The 12,780-nt window shown below is 57.1% G+C and overlaps 1 protein-coding gene across 4 annotated transcripts in view; it reads left to right on the top strand.

Annotated features, from left to right (window-relative positions):
• The first annotated feature begins 6,862 nt into the window (after positions 1-6,862).
• ARHGAP26 (Rho GTPase activating protein 26) overlaps positions 6,863-12,780 on the top strand; it is a 97,536-nt gene continuing 91,618 nt past the window's right edge. For all 4 annotated transcript variants that reach the window (XM_088174085.1, XM_014888297.2, XM_088174084.1 and 1 more), the window contains exon 1: positions 6,863-7,193. In XM_088174085.1, the coding sequence (XP_088030211.1) occupies positions 7,040-7,193 (154 nt within the window). In that variant the 5' untranslated portion in view covers positions 6,863-7,039. The remainder of the gene's footprint in view (positions 7,194-12,780) is intronic.

Below are 12,780 nucleotides of genomic sequence, written 5' to 3'. Positions count from 1 at the left end.
TCTTACACCCCCAGCTCCTTGGGGTGCTGCTGCTCTGCCTGGTGCCCCCTGTCCTCCCTGTGTCACACCTGTGCAGGTGTTCATCCACGGAGCATTACAAGAGCAAAGCTCCCCTGTAGAACATGGAGAGAGGCTGGTCTCTTATGTTTGGAGAGGAAATGAGTGGCAGCTGCTTGAGGGGATTTTGTATTTCTCCAAAAAGGAGAGTAGGAATAAGCAGACTGTTCAGCCTTTCCCGACAATGAAACTTTGTCATCTTTATAATTAACTCTGTTATTTAAATATTTCTTCCATGGATATCACTGACGATTTCATAGCCCTGGGTTCCTTTACTGTTCCATTTCAGCTTCCTGCACTGCAGTGACTCCCAGGGGTGTGACTAATTTCACTTTTCCATTTAATTGAGAGCTTGTTGCTGATTTTGTGTGTTTAACTGTAGCTTGGCCAGCTGCTCGATGCCTTGTCCTGTCCATAATGCACCTGTCAGGCCTTATCTTTTCCTCCCAGGGAATTTAGAGAACCCCTATGACCATGTTTTTCAAAAACATTTCCATCACGTGTTTTGGGTTTTCCCTGTTGTGTGTTCACCTCCCCCCTTAAGTAATTCACCCGAAAAATCCCGAGCTTGAAATTCTTCTTGCTCTTCTCGTATCACTTTTGTTTTTCTGTCAGCAAGGACTTCCCTGAGGGCATGTGGGGATGTTTCCTTTGCCACTTCTCTGGATTCCCTTCTTCCTTGCTTGCTAAATATCCAGCAGCCTGCTCTGCAGAGCCCTTGTGCCAGTGATGCCTGGATGGAAAAGGACCAGTGAAACTTTACACAGTGAAAAATCAGGGATGAAGGGAATGATGATGCTGGAAGCCCACCCTTCTCTCAGGATGAGATGTGACCTGGAGCACAAGCAAGGGGACAATGATCTTCAGCACCACTGGCTTTGCCTGGAAGGTGATTAAATACACAAATATGTGTGAAAACAGTGGAGCTGTGGCTGCCCTGTCCCTGGAAGTGTTCAAGGACAGCACTTGCAGCAATCTGCTCCTGTGGGAGTTGTCCCTGCCATGGTTGGAGCTGGATGATTTGGAAGGTCCCAGGCTGATCTCTGAAGTTCCTGTATCATGTTCAATGTGTTAAATGCCTGCAGACATGCCAGCTCCCTGACCCAGCCGTGTCCCACCCTCATCTTTGTGCTGGAGCACTCTCACATCTCCAGGAGCTGTGACCTTGCAGCCACTGCCTTCCTGGTGTGTGACACAGCCTGGCTGGTGCTGCCCCAGCAGTGATAATGCAGAGCTTTGTTCTGTCCCACATGTGTGCACAGCCCTGGTAACATTTACAGTGGGAATGCTGCTCCCAAGGGACACAGAGAAGGGTCATTGTGGCTCCAGTCAAACGGGGATTTGTGCTGCCAGGAAACTCGGCCTCTGCAATCCCCCACTGAGGCATTACTCTTTAAAAATAATGTTTCTGATCTGTAAGTTATCCTATGTGCCATTCCTGGCCAGAGCAGGGTGAGCACAGACCCCAGCATGGCAATTCTAAAAAGCTGCTTCAACATAAGGCTCTCAGGGTGCCTTTGATCAATCCATCAATACCACCACTGAATTCTGGGGACACAAAGCAGACATTGAGAGTAGAAGCCAGGCTCCAGCACCCTGAGGATCATCCTGGAAACAAAAGTCAAGCTTGACATCAGGCTAGGAAAAGCCAGAGGGGGTTGTGAGTGTCCCTGTGCTCTGAGGAGGATCCTGGTTTGGGCAGGGTTGGGCTCACACATTTGGACAGGAGGAGGGAGGTTTGCAGCTGGACAGGTGTTGGAGCAGAGTTTAAATCTTAATGAAGTAGTAAAAATGTAAGTAAGCTGCCTCTGAAATTGGGGAAGGGGAAGACAAGCAGCACTCCGGGGAATTGTGCCAAAAATCGACAGAGTTGGGCAAAATGCCACCAGTGCAGTGTGACAGGACCAGCCCAGCAAAGCTGAGGGCAGCTCAGGGGTCAGGGGCACACACAGCTGAAGAGTACTGAGAAGTTTTCTTCTATTTTTAACAAGGATTCAAAGGAAACCAACCTTCCCCACTGGCTAAAAGCACAAGCACCAGGATCCTCTCTGAAGCCTGAGCAGTGTCCTTGTACTCCCTGCACAGGGAGCTGGAGATTCCTGCTCTATCTGCTCTGACACCTGCCAGGGAGATGAAAGGGAAGGGGATGAAAGGTCTCCTCCTCCGGAGACAGCTCCCCTGGGATGTCCTGGACACTCCTGCTCTCCTTGGTGCTCCCAGGTCAGACGTGCCAGGCTTGGCAGAGGCAGCACTGCCAGCACCTGGGCATGTCCAGGCGGGTGTGAGCGTGGCAGAGCAAGAGCAGGAGGTGAAGCCAATTAGTTAAAATTGATGAGAGGCTCATCAGCCGTGGTTACAGCACCGTGCTCTGTGCAGGGAGAGGAACTCATGGCCCAAGGCATGAGCAGGGGTTCAGGGACAGGATTCAGGATGTGGAGATGGTTGTGGCACCGCAGGCTGACTAACAGGAGATGGCTCCGATATTTCCGTTCAGCGGGGAACCGGCTCCAAAACCGGCTCCAAATCTGCCGAGTCTGGGCAGACTTGGCAGCGCAGCTACGGATGAGTACTGAAAAAAATCACGGGAGGTTAATGAGAGTGAGCTGGGAGCCGAAGAGGGCTTGGGAGCAGAGACCCCAGCCCGGTTTGTTTTTCATTTTGGGGGATCCGTCCCCCTGCACAGGCTCAGCTGTGTCACTGCTGCTCCCGTCTCCTGTCTCGTCTCGCCCACCCCTGCAAATGTGCCTGAGGGCCGGGAGGAGTGACTGCAAGGAGAAAAGTGAGCTGTAGAAGGGAAAAAAGGAATTGAGTAGGTGGAAATTCATGTGTGACTGTGAGAGGTGCAACGCAGTGAGGAAAAGTACTGTTCCACTCTAAAATATAAATATCTAACATCATGTTCTGGGGGAAGCTCGTGAGTGCTCGGTGGAGGGAGCACTGTCACGCTGAAGGTGTCACCGAGGCTTGCTGCAGTCACATGGAGAAGTATGAAACAGGAATAAAGCCACAGCACAATTCTAGAATAGCACGGGAGCAGGGGAAACCCTTGGTGTCTGCCCTAGAGTTGTGTTCACAGCCAATGGAAGGATCAAGGATCAAATCTCCTGGAGGGCTGTCAGTACAACGAGCCAATACATTCCCTTTGGTTTACAACAGGGAGCTCAAGGGGATTCATCATGAGGGTCTAATGTATTATCTGGAACAGGCTCGTTTTATTTTTGCCATATACAATGCCTTGTCTGTGTCTAGCCCCATAAAGAGAGTCCTGGGAGCAGGGAAGATGTGAGTGTGATATTCAGCCACATAATAACTAGACCTTGAACATTGCTGCCTGAGGGCAACTCCGAGGAACCTCTGGTACAGCTCCTGCATTCTGGCACTCAGGGATGCCTGCTGCTGTCTCCTGGGCTTTAATGAAATGCTTTAGTGCCCAAGCCTCTGGTGCTGTGAGACCCGGAGCAGTGGGTGGTTTTCCACCATCCCTCCCTCTTGTACCTCATTTCTGCTTTTCACAGCGCTGGGAATGCTGCTGGGGCAGCTGTTGGAGGGAAGCTCCAAGATCCCCGAGGCAGGGCAGTGATGGGATGAGGGGTTTAGGTCCCCGGTGAGGCTCGGGGTCCCTGTGAGGATGCTGAGCTCAGATCAGTCTCTCAGACAGAGCTGTGAGATGCCCAGGTAGCTGATGTGGGGGGACAGAGCTGTCGTGTGGGGACGGGGCTGGCTCCTCACCTCCCGCTCCTGCTGTCACTCCAGCTTTCCCTAATTGCTGAACTCAAGTGGCAGGAAGCTTTCCTGGAGGAGAAGGGGCTCCTTCTGCCGTGTTAGTAATGGATGTGTCACGGGCACCCAGTGACAAGTGCAGTGAGGATGGGCAGCGATGTGGAGGTGGGAAGGTGCTGTGCTCAGATGAGGGAGCTGATCCAGCTGAAAGCTCACTCTGGGGAGAATTGTTGTTTTTCAAACAAACCGGTTTAATGCAGCTGGTTGTGTGACCCACCCAGAGATAAGGCTGGTGGCCAGGGAGGGCTGGGGCTGATCTGAGCTGGTGCTGGTGCAGTCAGAGAATCCCAGACTGGTTTGTGCTGGAAAGAGCCTCAAAGACCACCCAGTTCCAACCCCCTGTCATGGCAGGGACATCTTCCACTCCAAACCCCAGTGTCCAACCTCGACTTGGGCACTGCCAGGGATCCAGGGGCAGCCACGGCTGCTCTGGGCACCCTGTGCCAGCCCTGCCCACCCTCCCAGGGAAGGATTCTTCCCAATATCCCATCCATCCCTGCCCTCTGGCACTGTCCCTCTTCCTTCTGCTTGGCTGTGGCAGCCCTTACCCCTGCACCAGCAGTTATTTGATCCAGAGTCACCTCATCTAGGTAGAAACTGCTCTTTTTAAATTTTTATTTTAATGCTGGAGTAGTTTTCTGCAGATGTTCCCTGAGTGAGTGAGCTGTGGGATGTGGCTTGGTGAGCGAGGGAGAATGTGCTAATGTGTGGTCAAGGGGTGAGAGTGTGGGATTAGGGCAGCCACAGCTTTCCTCTGTGGGTAGGATGTGTGGGCACAGCCCTGCAGAGGCTCCTGGAGGGGGAGGACTCCTGTGGCCAGCGGGACGAGCTCTGAGTGGCCAGTGCTGCTGGATCCCTGCACGGTGTCCAGCTGACCTGGCTCACTGGGGGTGACACAACCCAGCTGCTTAAAACAATAAATCAAAGCAGGCAAATATGGCAGGGATTACAGAGGGATGCAAGCTGTTGTTACCCACAGGCAGGAGGATGTGGAAGTCTGTTTGCTTATTTTTCCCTTCAGTGATAAATGTTCTCAGGAATGTGATGGGATTCTTGGGGTGCAGGGCTCGATGATTGCTGTTGGTCCCTCCCAACCCAGGATATTCTGTGATATTCTTTTGCAGTTTGGATGCACAATACTAGAAAAGTGGGGCTGGAAGATGTCCATGGCTGGTCCTGCCCGGTCCTGCTGCCCTGCTCTGCTCCCACATTTGGAGCTTAAACACAACGAGTGTGTCCTGATGAGTGAAGCCAGAAAAAGGGGAGAAGATTCCTCACTGCCTGCCTGAGGCCTCGCTCCCAGTGGTATATGTGGTGTTTCATGTGTGGCCTCGATTCTGTCCTCATCAGAAAATGACAGTCTGAGCATCATCATTTTCTGTGAGTCTGGAAAAGTGCTGAAAAAAAATTCAATTTCGAGCCCCAGATATTCACATCCTCTAAGGCAGTGTCCTATAAATCTAGTTATAGGTTCTTCTCTATTAGTGCTGGAACACTTTTTAAATACGAGTAATGGTGATGGAGAAGGATAAAACCAAAATAGTGCTCCTGTGGCTTTGTGCAGGGGAGAATTAGGGAGCATAATCCAAATAATAACATCTCATGCTTTTATGGGGCTGTGTGCATATGGCATAAATGACAGCTCATTAAACTTTATATCCTGCCTACTAGATAAGCATGTAATTAGTATTACATCCTTTTTTATAATTAGGAGGCCTCATCCAAAAAAATGTGGCTCACAAACCATATTTGAAGGCGGTGACTCAGCCCGAATTAGGCTGTGGCATGAGGATGGAGAGAATCGTGCTTTAGAGGATTAAAAAAAAAAACCAGAGACAAAAGGTTGAGCTGGTGTCAGGTTGCTGTGCCCGCACCCACCCCGCTGGAAAAGGCAGGTGGATGAACTTTTGAACATCAGGGGTGGGCTGGAGCCCGAGCTCAGGGCAGGACCGAGGGTGGCCCCGGTGGCCCCGGTGGCGTTTCACGGCTGAGCTGCCAGGAATGCTCGGTGGGAGCGGGGGGGAAACGGCGAATTCCAGCCCGGGGATTATCCGCCCGTGCGGCTCTTTGTGACAGGCTGGGGGAGAGCTCACGGTCCGTGCGTGTCCCAGCCGGGGGGGGGCTCGGGGCGCTCGGTTCTCCACTCGGTGCCGGTGTTTAAGCTCCGTGCGGTGTGTCCCGCTTTCCTGGCCATCAGTTGTCACCGTGCAGCCGATGGCAGCCAGCCGGACCCGGCAGGAGGAGCAGCTGGCTGCAGATCGAGGGAAGGAGGTGCCGAGCCAGCTGCTGCGCCCCGGCCAAATTCCTGGCGTGCTCCTGAAGGAAGCGGGCTGCGGGATGAAGCCACCGGGGATGTGTGCGCGGCGACAGCCATCGTCTGGGGGGAGAAGTGACGGCATCCATCATCACCGGAGGGAAGCGGTGACAGCCATCGTCCGTGGGACGATGCTTTTTTGGGGACACAGCGCTGGGACAGGGCCCCACAGCTCCTCCCTGGTGCCGCAGCCGCTCCGTATCCAGCCCTTCCAGGAGATTACGGCTTTATTCTCTCAGATCACATCACTAAGCCCGGGCAATAATCTCCCGCACAGATGTGCGATGGGAGCACAAACGTGCGAGCCGCCACCCGGCCGGGCGCGGGGCGCAGGGCGGGCCGGAGCGGCGCTCCCTCAGGCCGGGCGGGGGTTTCCCCGCGCAGGGGCAGGGCAGGGGCAGGGCAGGAGCGGACCGGGTGGCAGGAGCGGGGCAGGGTCGCTGTGAGCGGGGCAGGACCGGGCCGGTGCCGCCGCCGCTGCGGAGCCGCCTCTGCCCCGGGCGCGGCCGGCCCAGGTGCGGGAGGCGCGGGGAGGGCACGGTCCCGCCCCACCCCCGCAGCTGATTGGCCGAGAGGGCGGAGGGGGCGGGGCCATGCGGCAGCGGCTCGCTCCCATTGGCTGGCGGCGGGGGGGCGCGGCGCGGCGGCGGCGCGGGCGGGCCCGGCGCGGGCGGCGGCCCCAAAGTGGCGGCCCCGGCTCCGCCCCCGCCCGGCGCCGCTCCCGCCGCTCCGCCCGGCCCCGCTCCCGGCTCGGCTCGGCTCGGCCTGGCCCGGCACCGCGCTCCCGCCGCCCGCCCGCACCGGCGGCTGCGCGCCTCGCCCTAAAAGCCCTTCCGCTTTGCGTTTTCTCCGGGTTTTTGCGTGCTTGCCCCCGCCGTGCCCGGCAGCATGGGGCTGCCGGCGCTGGAGTTCAGCGAGTGCTGCCTGGACAGTCCGCAGTTCCGGGAGAGGCTGCGTTCCCACGAGGCTGAGCTGGACAAGACCAACAAGTTCATCAAGGAGCTCATCAAGGACGGGAAGTCGCTCGTCGCCGCCCTCAAGAGTAAGTGCGGGGCTGGGGGCGGCCCTGCGGGACCCCGCGACCCCCGCCCGGCCCCGTCCGTGCCCGCCCCGCGCTGCCCCCGCGGCGGCGGCTCCTCCACCCGGCACCACCTGAGCCCAGCCCGGTCCCCCGTGCGTGCCGTGCTGTGCCTGGGCCGTGGGGATGTGCCTGGTGCTGGTGCTGGTCCAGCAGGATGTGCCTGGCCCTGGTCCATGGGGACACGTGTGCTCCCGGTTCTGGACCATCAGCACAGCCTGGGCTGTCCCCGGTCCATCTGGACACGTGCGGTCCATCAGGGTGGGTCCAGCGGGATGTGCAGGGTTCCCCTGCGGGTCCATGCGTGGCCGTGGTCCATTGGGACGTGTGTGATTCTGGTCCCGGTGCATCCCATCCCGGTTCTCGGGGGTCGCGTCCTTTGGGAGCGGTTTTCTGGGGTGATGGGTTGGTGCCTCGCCCCCCAGCCCCCCGCCTCCGGCTGTCCTCTCTCCCCTCTGTGCTCAGGGAGGGGATGCTCGGAGCCCCCAGTGTGGCTGTGTCCCCCCAGGGCTCTCCTCTCTGTCTCCATGGAGGTGCCTGTGAAGCTGCAAACAGGCGAGGAGGGGTCTGGGTGGGAGGAGGATGCAGCGACGCAGGCTCCGGGGCTGGGGACACCCTCACCTGTGGCTGGCAGTGTCCCCGTCCTCCCTATTGCCCAGGCTGGGCTGGCTCCTGTCCCCACGGCCGGGGCTGGGGACACCTCTGCATGGCTGTGCCCTCGGGGTGCTGTGCTGGGTGGGCTGCTCCCCAAGCTGTGGCTCTGTTTCTGCTGTTTGTTCCCTCGTGGGTTCATTTGGGTTTTTTCTATTTTTAAGTTTCTTTGGCCCAAATCACCCATCCGGGGTGGGGGGGTGCGTGTACCCAGCACGTGTGGTCACCCGTCCGTGCCGTGGGGTGACAGGGGCACATCACAAACACAGCCCCTGCAGCATCACCTGCCATGAGCCAGCCTGGCCAGGGTCACTGTGGGGGCTGTGGGACAGCGAGGTCACCCCGGGGTGCACAGGCAGGTGATGCTCTGTCCATTTCCAGCAGGGCTCATTCCTGCTCCCTCCCCTGCTCATCTCACACCGAGCCCCCATGCCTGTAGTTCCTCTGTGCTGAAGTAACAGCTGGTAACATCTGGCTTACAGGGACTCCCATTGTACCAACTCTTGGCATTTGGGGTTAAAAGAATCTCAAACCCGACAGCTGTGGGTGCATTTATGGTTCTGCAGGTCTGAGCTGTGTCCTGCTGGGGAGCGTTTGCTGAAGGCAGCAGTGCCTGGCCCTGCCTGTAGCATTCATTTTATCCCAGAACAAATCCTACAGCCGTGTTCATCACAGAAAATACCTGTTGGGAGTGAGCTGCTGAGTCCAGAGGTGTCCCTGGCCTTAGTCAGTGAGCTCGTAGCAGGTGCTGGCTGAGGTGTCCAGCTGTGCTCTCGCCCTGGGCACGCTGTGTGCAGGAATTTTGGGGTGTGCTGTGAGCCCCTGTGGGCTCCTGTCCCCCAGGCCATGGCCATGGCTGTGCTGCAGCGGGCAGGAAGAACGCTCGCTGGCCTCTGGAGATAAGGATGTTTTTATGGCTGAATTGTTTTGTAGCTTCTATTGAATGTGTTCCTGGATTAGCCCTTAATTCCTGCACAGGGCTGGGGGGAGTTCCAGCAGTGCCCAGGCTGCAGGGACAGGAATAACGCTGATTCTGCTGGAGAGTAAATCAGTGCCCAGGCACTGCTGCCACCTCCCCGGCTCGTGTGGCACTGGGGTGGTCCCCAGGGCACTCTGGGGGAGGGTTTGGGGCGTGTGGAGGCTGGGATGCTCAGCCCTCTGTGCGTCCTTCTCCTGCTATAGGAGTGACTTCAGAGGTTGTGCAGCTGCTCCAATGCCTCTGACTGATCCAGAGCCCTGGTGCTGGATGGGATCTGACCCAGCTCTTCCCACCAGTGTGTGACAGGTCCGAGGTCTGATGTCTCACAGACCATTCCAGGGTCCAGCAGCAGGGATGGAGATGCTCCAGGGTTGAGGAGCTGCTGTTGCTGGCTGTTGTGTCTGTGTCACTGCTGCAGGGGCTGGGATGTCACCCCTGTGAGCCTCCGTGGTGTCTGGGGGCCATTCCTGACTCTGACCAGGTGCTTGCTTTTCTTAGCCAGTCTTATTTTGAAGTATTGTTTCCAAGTGGTTTTGGTTTGTGTCCCCATGGCTGGGCACGGTGGCCTTATCTCACTGTCATTGTGTCCAGGCTGCTCCTCTGCTGTTGTGACAGTGGCTGTGGAGCTGGGCAGGCCTGGGGACAGCAGAGCCCTGGCTCAGGACATGCTGCCTGTGCACGGAGGGGTTCCCAGGGTGTCTGTGCAGTGTGACAGAGTTACGTGAGGTCTTGACAACATCCTCTCTCCTTTTCCTTCCTCTTGCCTCTTCTGCTGAACGTTTCACATCCTCTTTGTGTGAAGGCAGGCGAGGGGAGAACGTGTAACTGTGTGCTTGGACTGGGCAGTGGAGGGGAGGAGGATGAAGAGGGAGGAAGAGCAGAGCTGGAGCAGCAGCACCAGCATGCAGGGATGGTGAGGTGGAGTAAGGACAGGTAACAAAGTCCCTGCCAGGGTTTGGTGAAGGGGCTGCTCTGCCCTGCTTCTGCTCTCAGTGTAGGTACAGAGAGAAACAGGAATGATTCACAGCTCTGTCTCCTTCCCTTAGAAGCAAGAATAAATTCAGAAGGTTTAAAATTATCCTCATTTGCTGAAGGGCTGATCTTGCTAAATATCCTCAGATGCCAAGGGCATCTCTGGAGTGTGTGTCTGTGTGTACAGAAATGCTGTTGGATCTTTTTCCCCCAGTGAGTTTCTGTGCCTGTTTCCATTGTCTCCCTTTGCTGCTTGGCTGGTATTCAGTGACCTGGTTTTCAGCAAAACGTGTCCCTCTTCCTCCCTGATCCACCATCCATAAATTATTCACAAAGTTTTGCAGATGCAGAGACTTCCAAGTGTGACATAAATAATGAACTCGAAGCCTGGATGCCGTGGAACTCGTTCTCCAGCACAGGAGCTGTGGTGACCATCAGGACCAAGGATGCTGAAGGATTTCATCCCTTTGCATGTCCCTGTGCCTGTGCCAGGGGCAGGCAGGGAGCCAGTGGCTCGTCCCTGTGCTGGCATCACCTCCAGCTTCCATGGAGGGGGAGCTGGAGCCCAGGCACCCAGATGGTGATGGGGAGATGCCTGCAGCTTGCTTTGGAAAACAGGCAGCACATGTCAGGATGGAACATGTGGGGGTGCAGGGGCTGAGCCTGGCACCCTCCTCTTCCTCCTCCTCCTCCTCCCTGTGCTCCTCTCCCTGTGCTGCCAGGCACTGTGTCCCGGTGGCCACGGGGCTGTTGTCCCCTTCAGGCACTGGCTGCAGCCCGGTGCCCTGCCACGTTTCTGCTGGTTTGTTTTCCTTCTTCCAACTCCCAGGCACTAATTTGAAGCCACCAAAGCCGTCCACGCCCCGGCTGCTGCCGTGCTCCCACGGCACAAACTGCAATTTGTGTGCTGGGACTGGGCTGGGGCTGGGCTGGCTCTGTGAGCCCCCTCCCCACGAGGGCACACGGGCTCCCACGGGAAAGGCAGGGGTGCCCATGGCCCAGAAGGCACAGCTGGGCTGCTTTGGTGTTTTGGATCCCTTTTCCTTTTGGTGGTTTTTTGGCCAGCGAGGAGGGACAGGACCCAAGGGATGATTGCTGCAGGGGTGGAACCTGGATCCTGCAGTGCCTGGGACCTCCTTTGGCCCCACCAGCTGCCCAGGGCAGATGCTGTGGCACTGTCCCACCTCTCTCATGCCAGCTGTGTCCCCACCAGCGTGTCCCATGCTGGCTGAGGTGGGCAGCTGGGGCTTGCCCCTGTTCCCAGGTGAGTGCCTTGTGCTGTCACAGGTGTGTGCTGTCCCTTCTGTCTGTGCCTGCTGGGTGTGATTTTAATGAGGTGGCCTCTGGGCTGACCCCTGTGTGCCTGCACCACGCCAGGGTGGCTGTGGTGGCCTGTGGGGTAGTTCCTGGTGGTGCTGTTGGTGTTCCAGAGTCTGGGATGTGCTTGCACACGGGTTCTGTTCCACACCTCTGCACATCCTGCTGCCACCCAGCCTTTAGGAGATGTCTGTGCCCATGGCTGGGGGGTGGCAGTGCCCTTCCTGCATGGAGCTGGCACTGGATCTGCAGCAGACTGGAAATGAAAGTGAAACTTTTGCCCAGTGTTTACTTAATTCCCTTTTTACACAAACAAGGCTCAGGCGGGTGATAAGGAAACGTGACAGGCCCATGCTGCTGGTTGCCCACTTTGTCACTGCCTCGGCCATCCTGCTCCCTGTGGCCCCTGGTTCAGCTCACTCAGTCCCCTGGGAGTGGATGTGGGGGAGCCCTGACCCAGGTGGGCAAAGGGCAGGTGTAGATAACAGATAACAGTGCTGTGCACCCCGAGTGCCCTCCTGTGCCCCTGCAGGGGGAAAGCCCTTGGCTGTGCTGGAGCAGGATCCCAGTCTGGGGCTGCTTTGTGACCTGGTGCCATCTGGGGTGGCAGGTCCTTGTGCCCCAGGTGTTTGGTGCTGGGGAGAAGGAGCCCAAAGCCCATCTTAGGTTGTTTTCATCCTTTGTGGTCCCTGAAGAAAGCAGTCCCAGCCCAAACGTTCTCACCACCTTTGCACAGAGGAGCAGAGGGATCAAGGTTCAGAGGTTTAGGTCTGGCCTTTCCAGCTACAACCCCTCTTTGTGCAGGTGCAGACCTGAGTGCTCAGAGCTGTGCTCCTGCCCAGGAGAGCTGGGCTTTGCAGGCTCCTTTGGAGGAAAAGGAGCCTTGTGCTTTCTGGAGGGTGCAAAGCCAGCAGTGAGCACCTGGCTGGGTTGCAGTGACCGCTGGCACTCGGCTCTGCTGGGGCTGTGCCACGAGCACTGGGTGCCACCACCCACGGGCTGTGCTGGGTGTGGGGCAGCCCAGGTGAGTCACAGCCCGGCCTGGGTTATCCCAGCACCGGGGAATTGCTGCCTTGAGGTAGGGAAGCAATTCCTGGAGTATCCATGCCTTGCCCAAGGAGCTCATTCCGTGCTCGGAGGGGCAGGGGGGGGGTCCCTGCCTGCCCTCCCAGCAGGGCTGGGGGCACGGCCAGGCCCCCCTGGGCTCTGCCTCTGCCTCACAAACCACAGGGAAAGCACGTGGGTTGGAGTTTGGCTGCTAAAATGATTTACTTCGGTTTTTTTCCTGCTTTGTTCAGCCAGCCGAGGTGTAACGTGGCTCTCCTGTGTCAGGGTGCATTTTCCCCTCTTCATTCCTGTAGGATTTGGTGTAGGGAATAGTTTGAGCTGTGGAGGAGGAGCATGGTTATGGCTCAGCCAGCAGAGCCAGAGGCACCAAGGACTTCTCCTTCCTTTGCATGACCTGTGTGGCTTGTGCTGCCACATCTTTAATAACTTGTCTGGGATTTTATTCAAATGGGGAATAGGACAGGTGATAATAATGTGCTTCAGCTTTAGCACAGGTTGATCCTCCTCTTCCTCCCCGGTGGAAATCAGCGACAGGAACATATTCGTGCTTGGGAGATGCTGTCT

Source organism: Sturnus vulgaris, chromosome 15 (genome assembly GCF_052056855.1).
Source record: "Sturnus vulgaris isolate bStuVul1 chromosome 15, bStuVul1.hap1, whole genome shotgun sequence".
Taxonomy (NCBI): Eukaryota; Metazoa; Chordata; class Aves; order Passeriformes; family Sturnidae; genus Sturnus; species Sturnus vulgaris.
The sequence above is the reverse complement of the archived record's forward strand: the minus strand, read 5'-3'. Positions and strand labels throughout refer to the sequence as shown.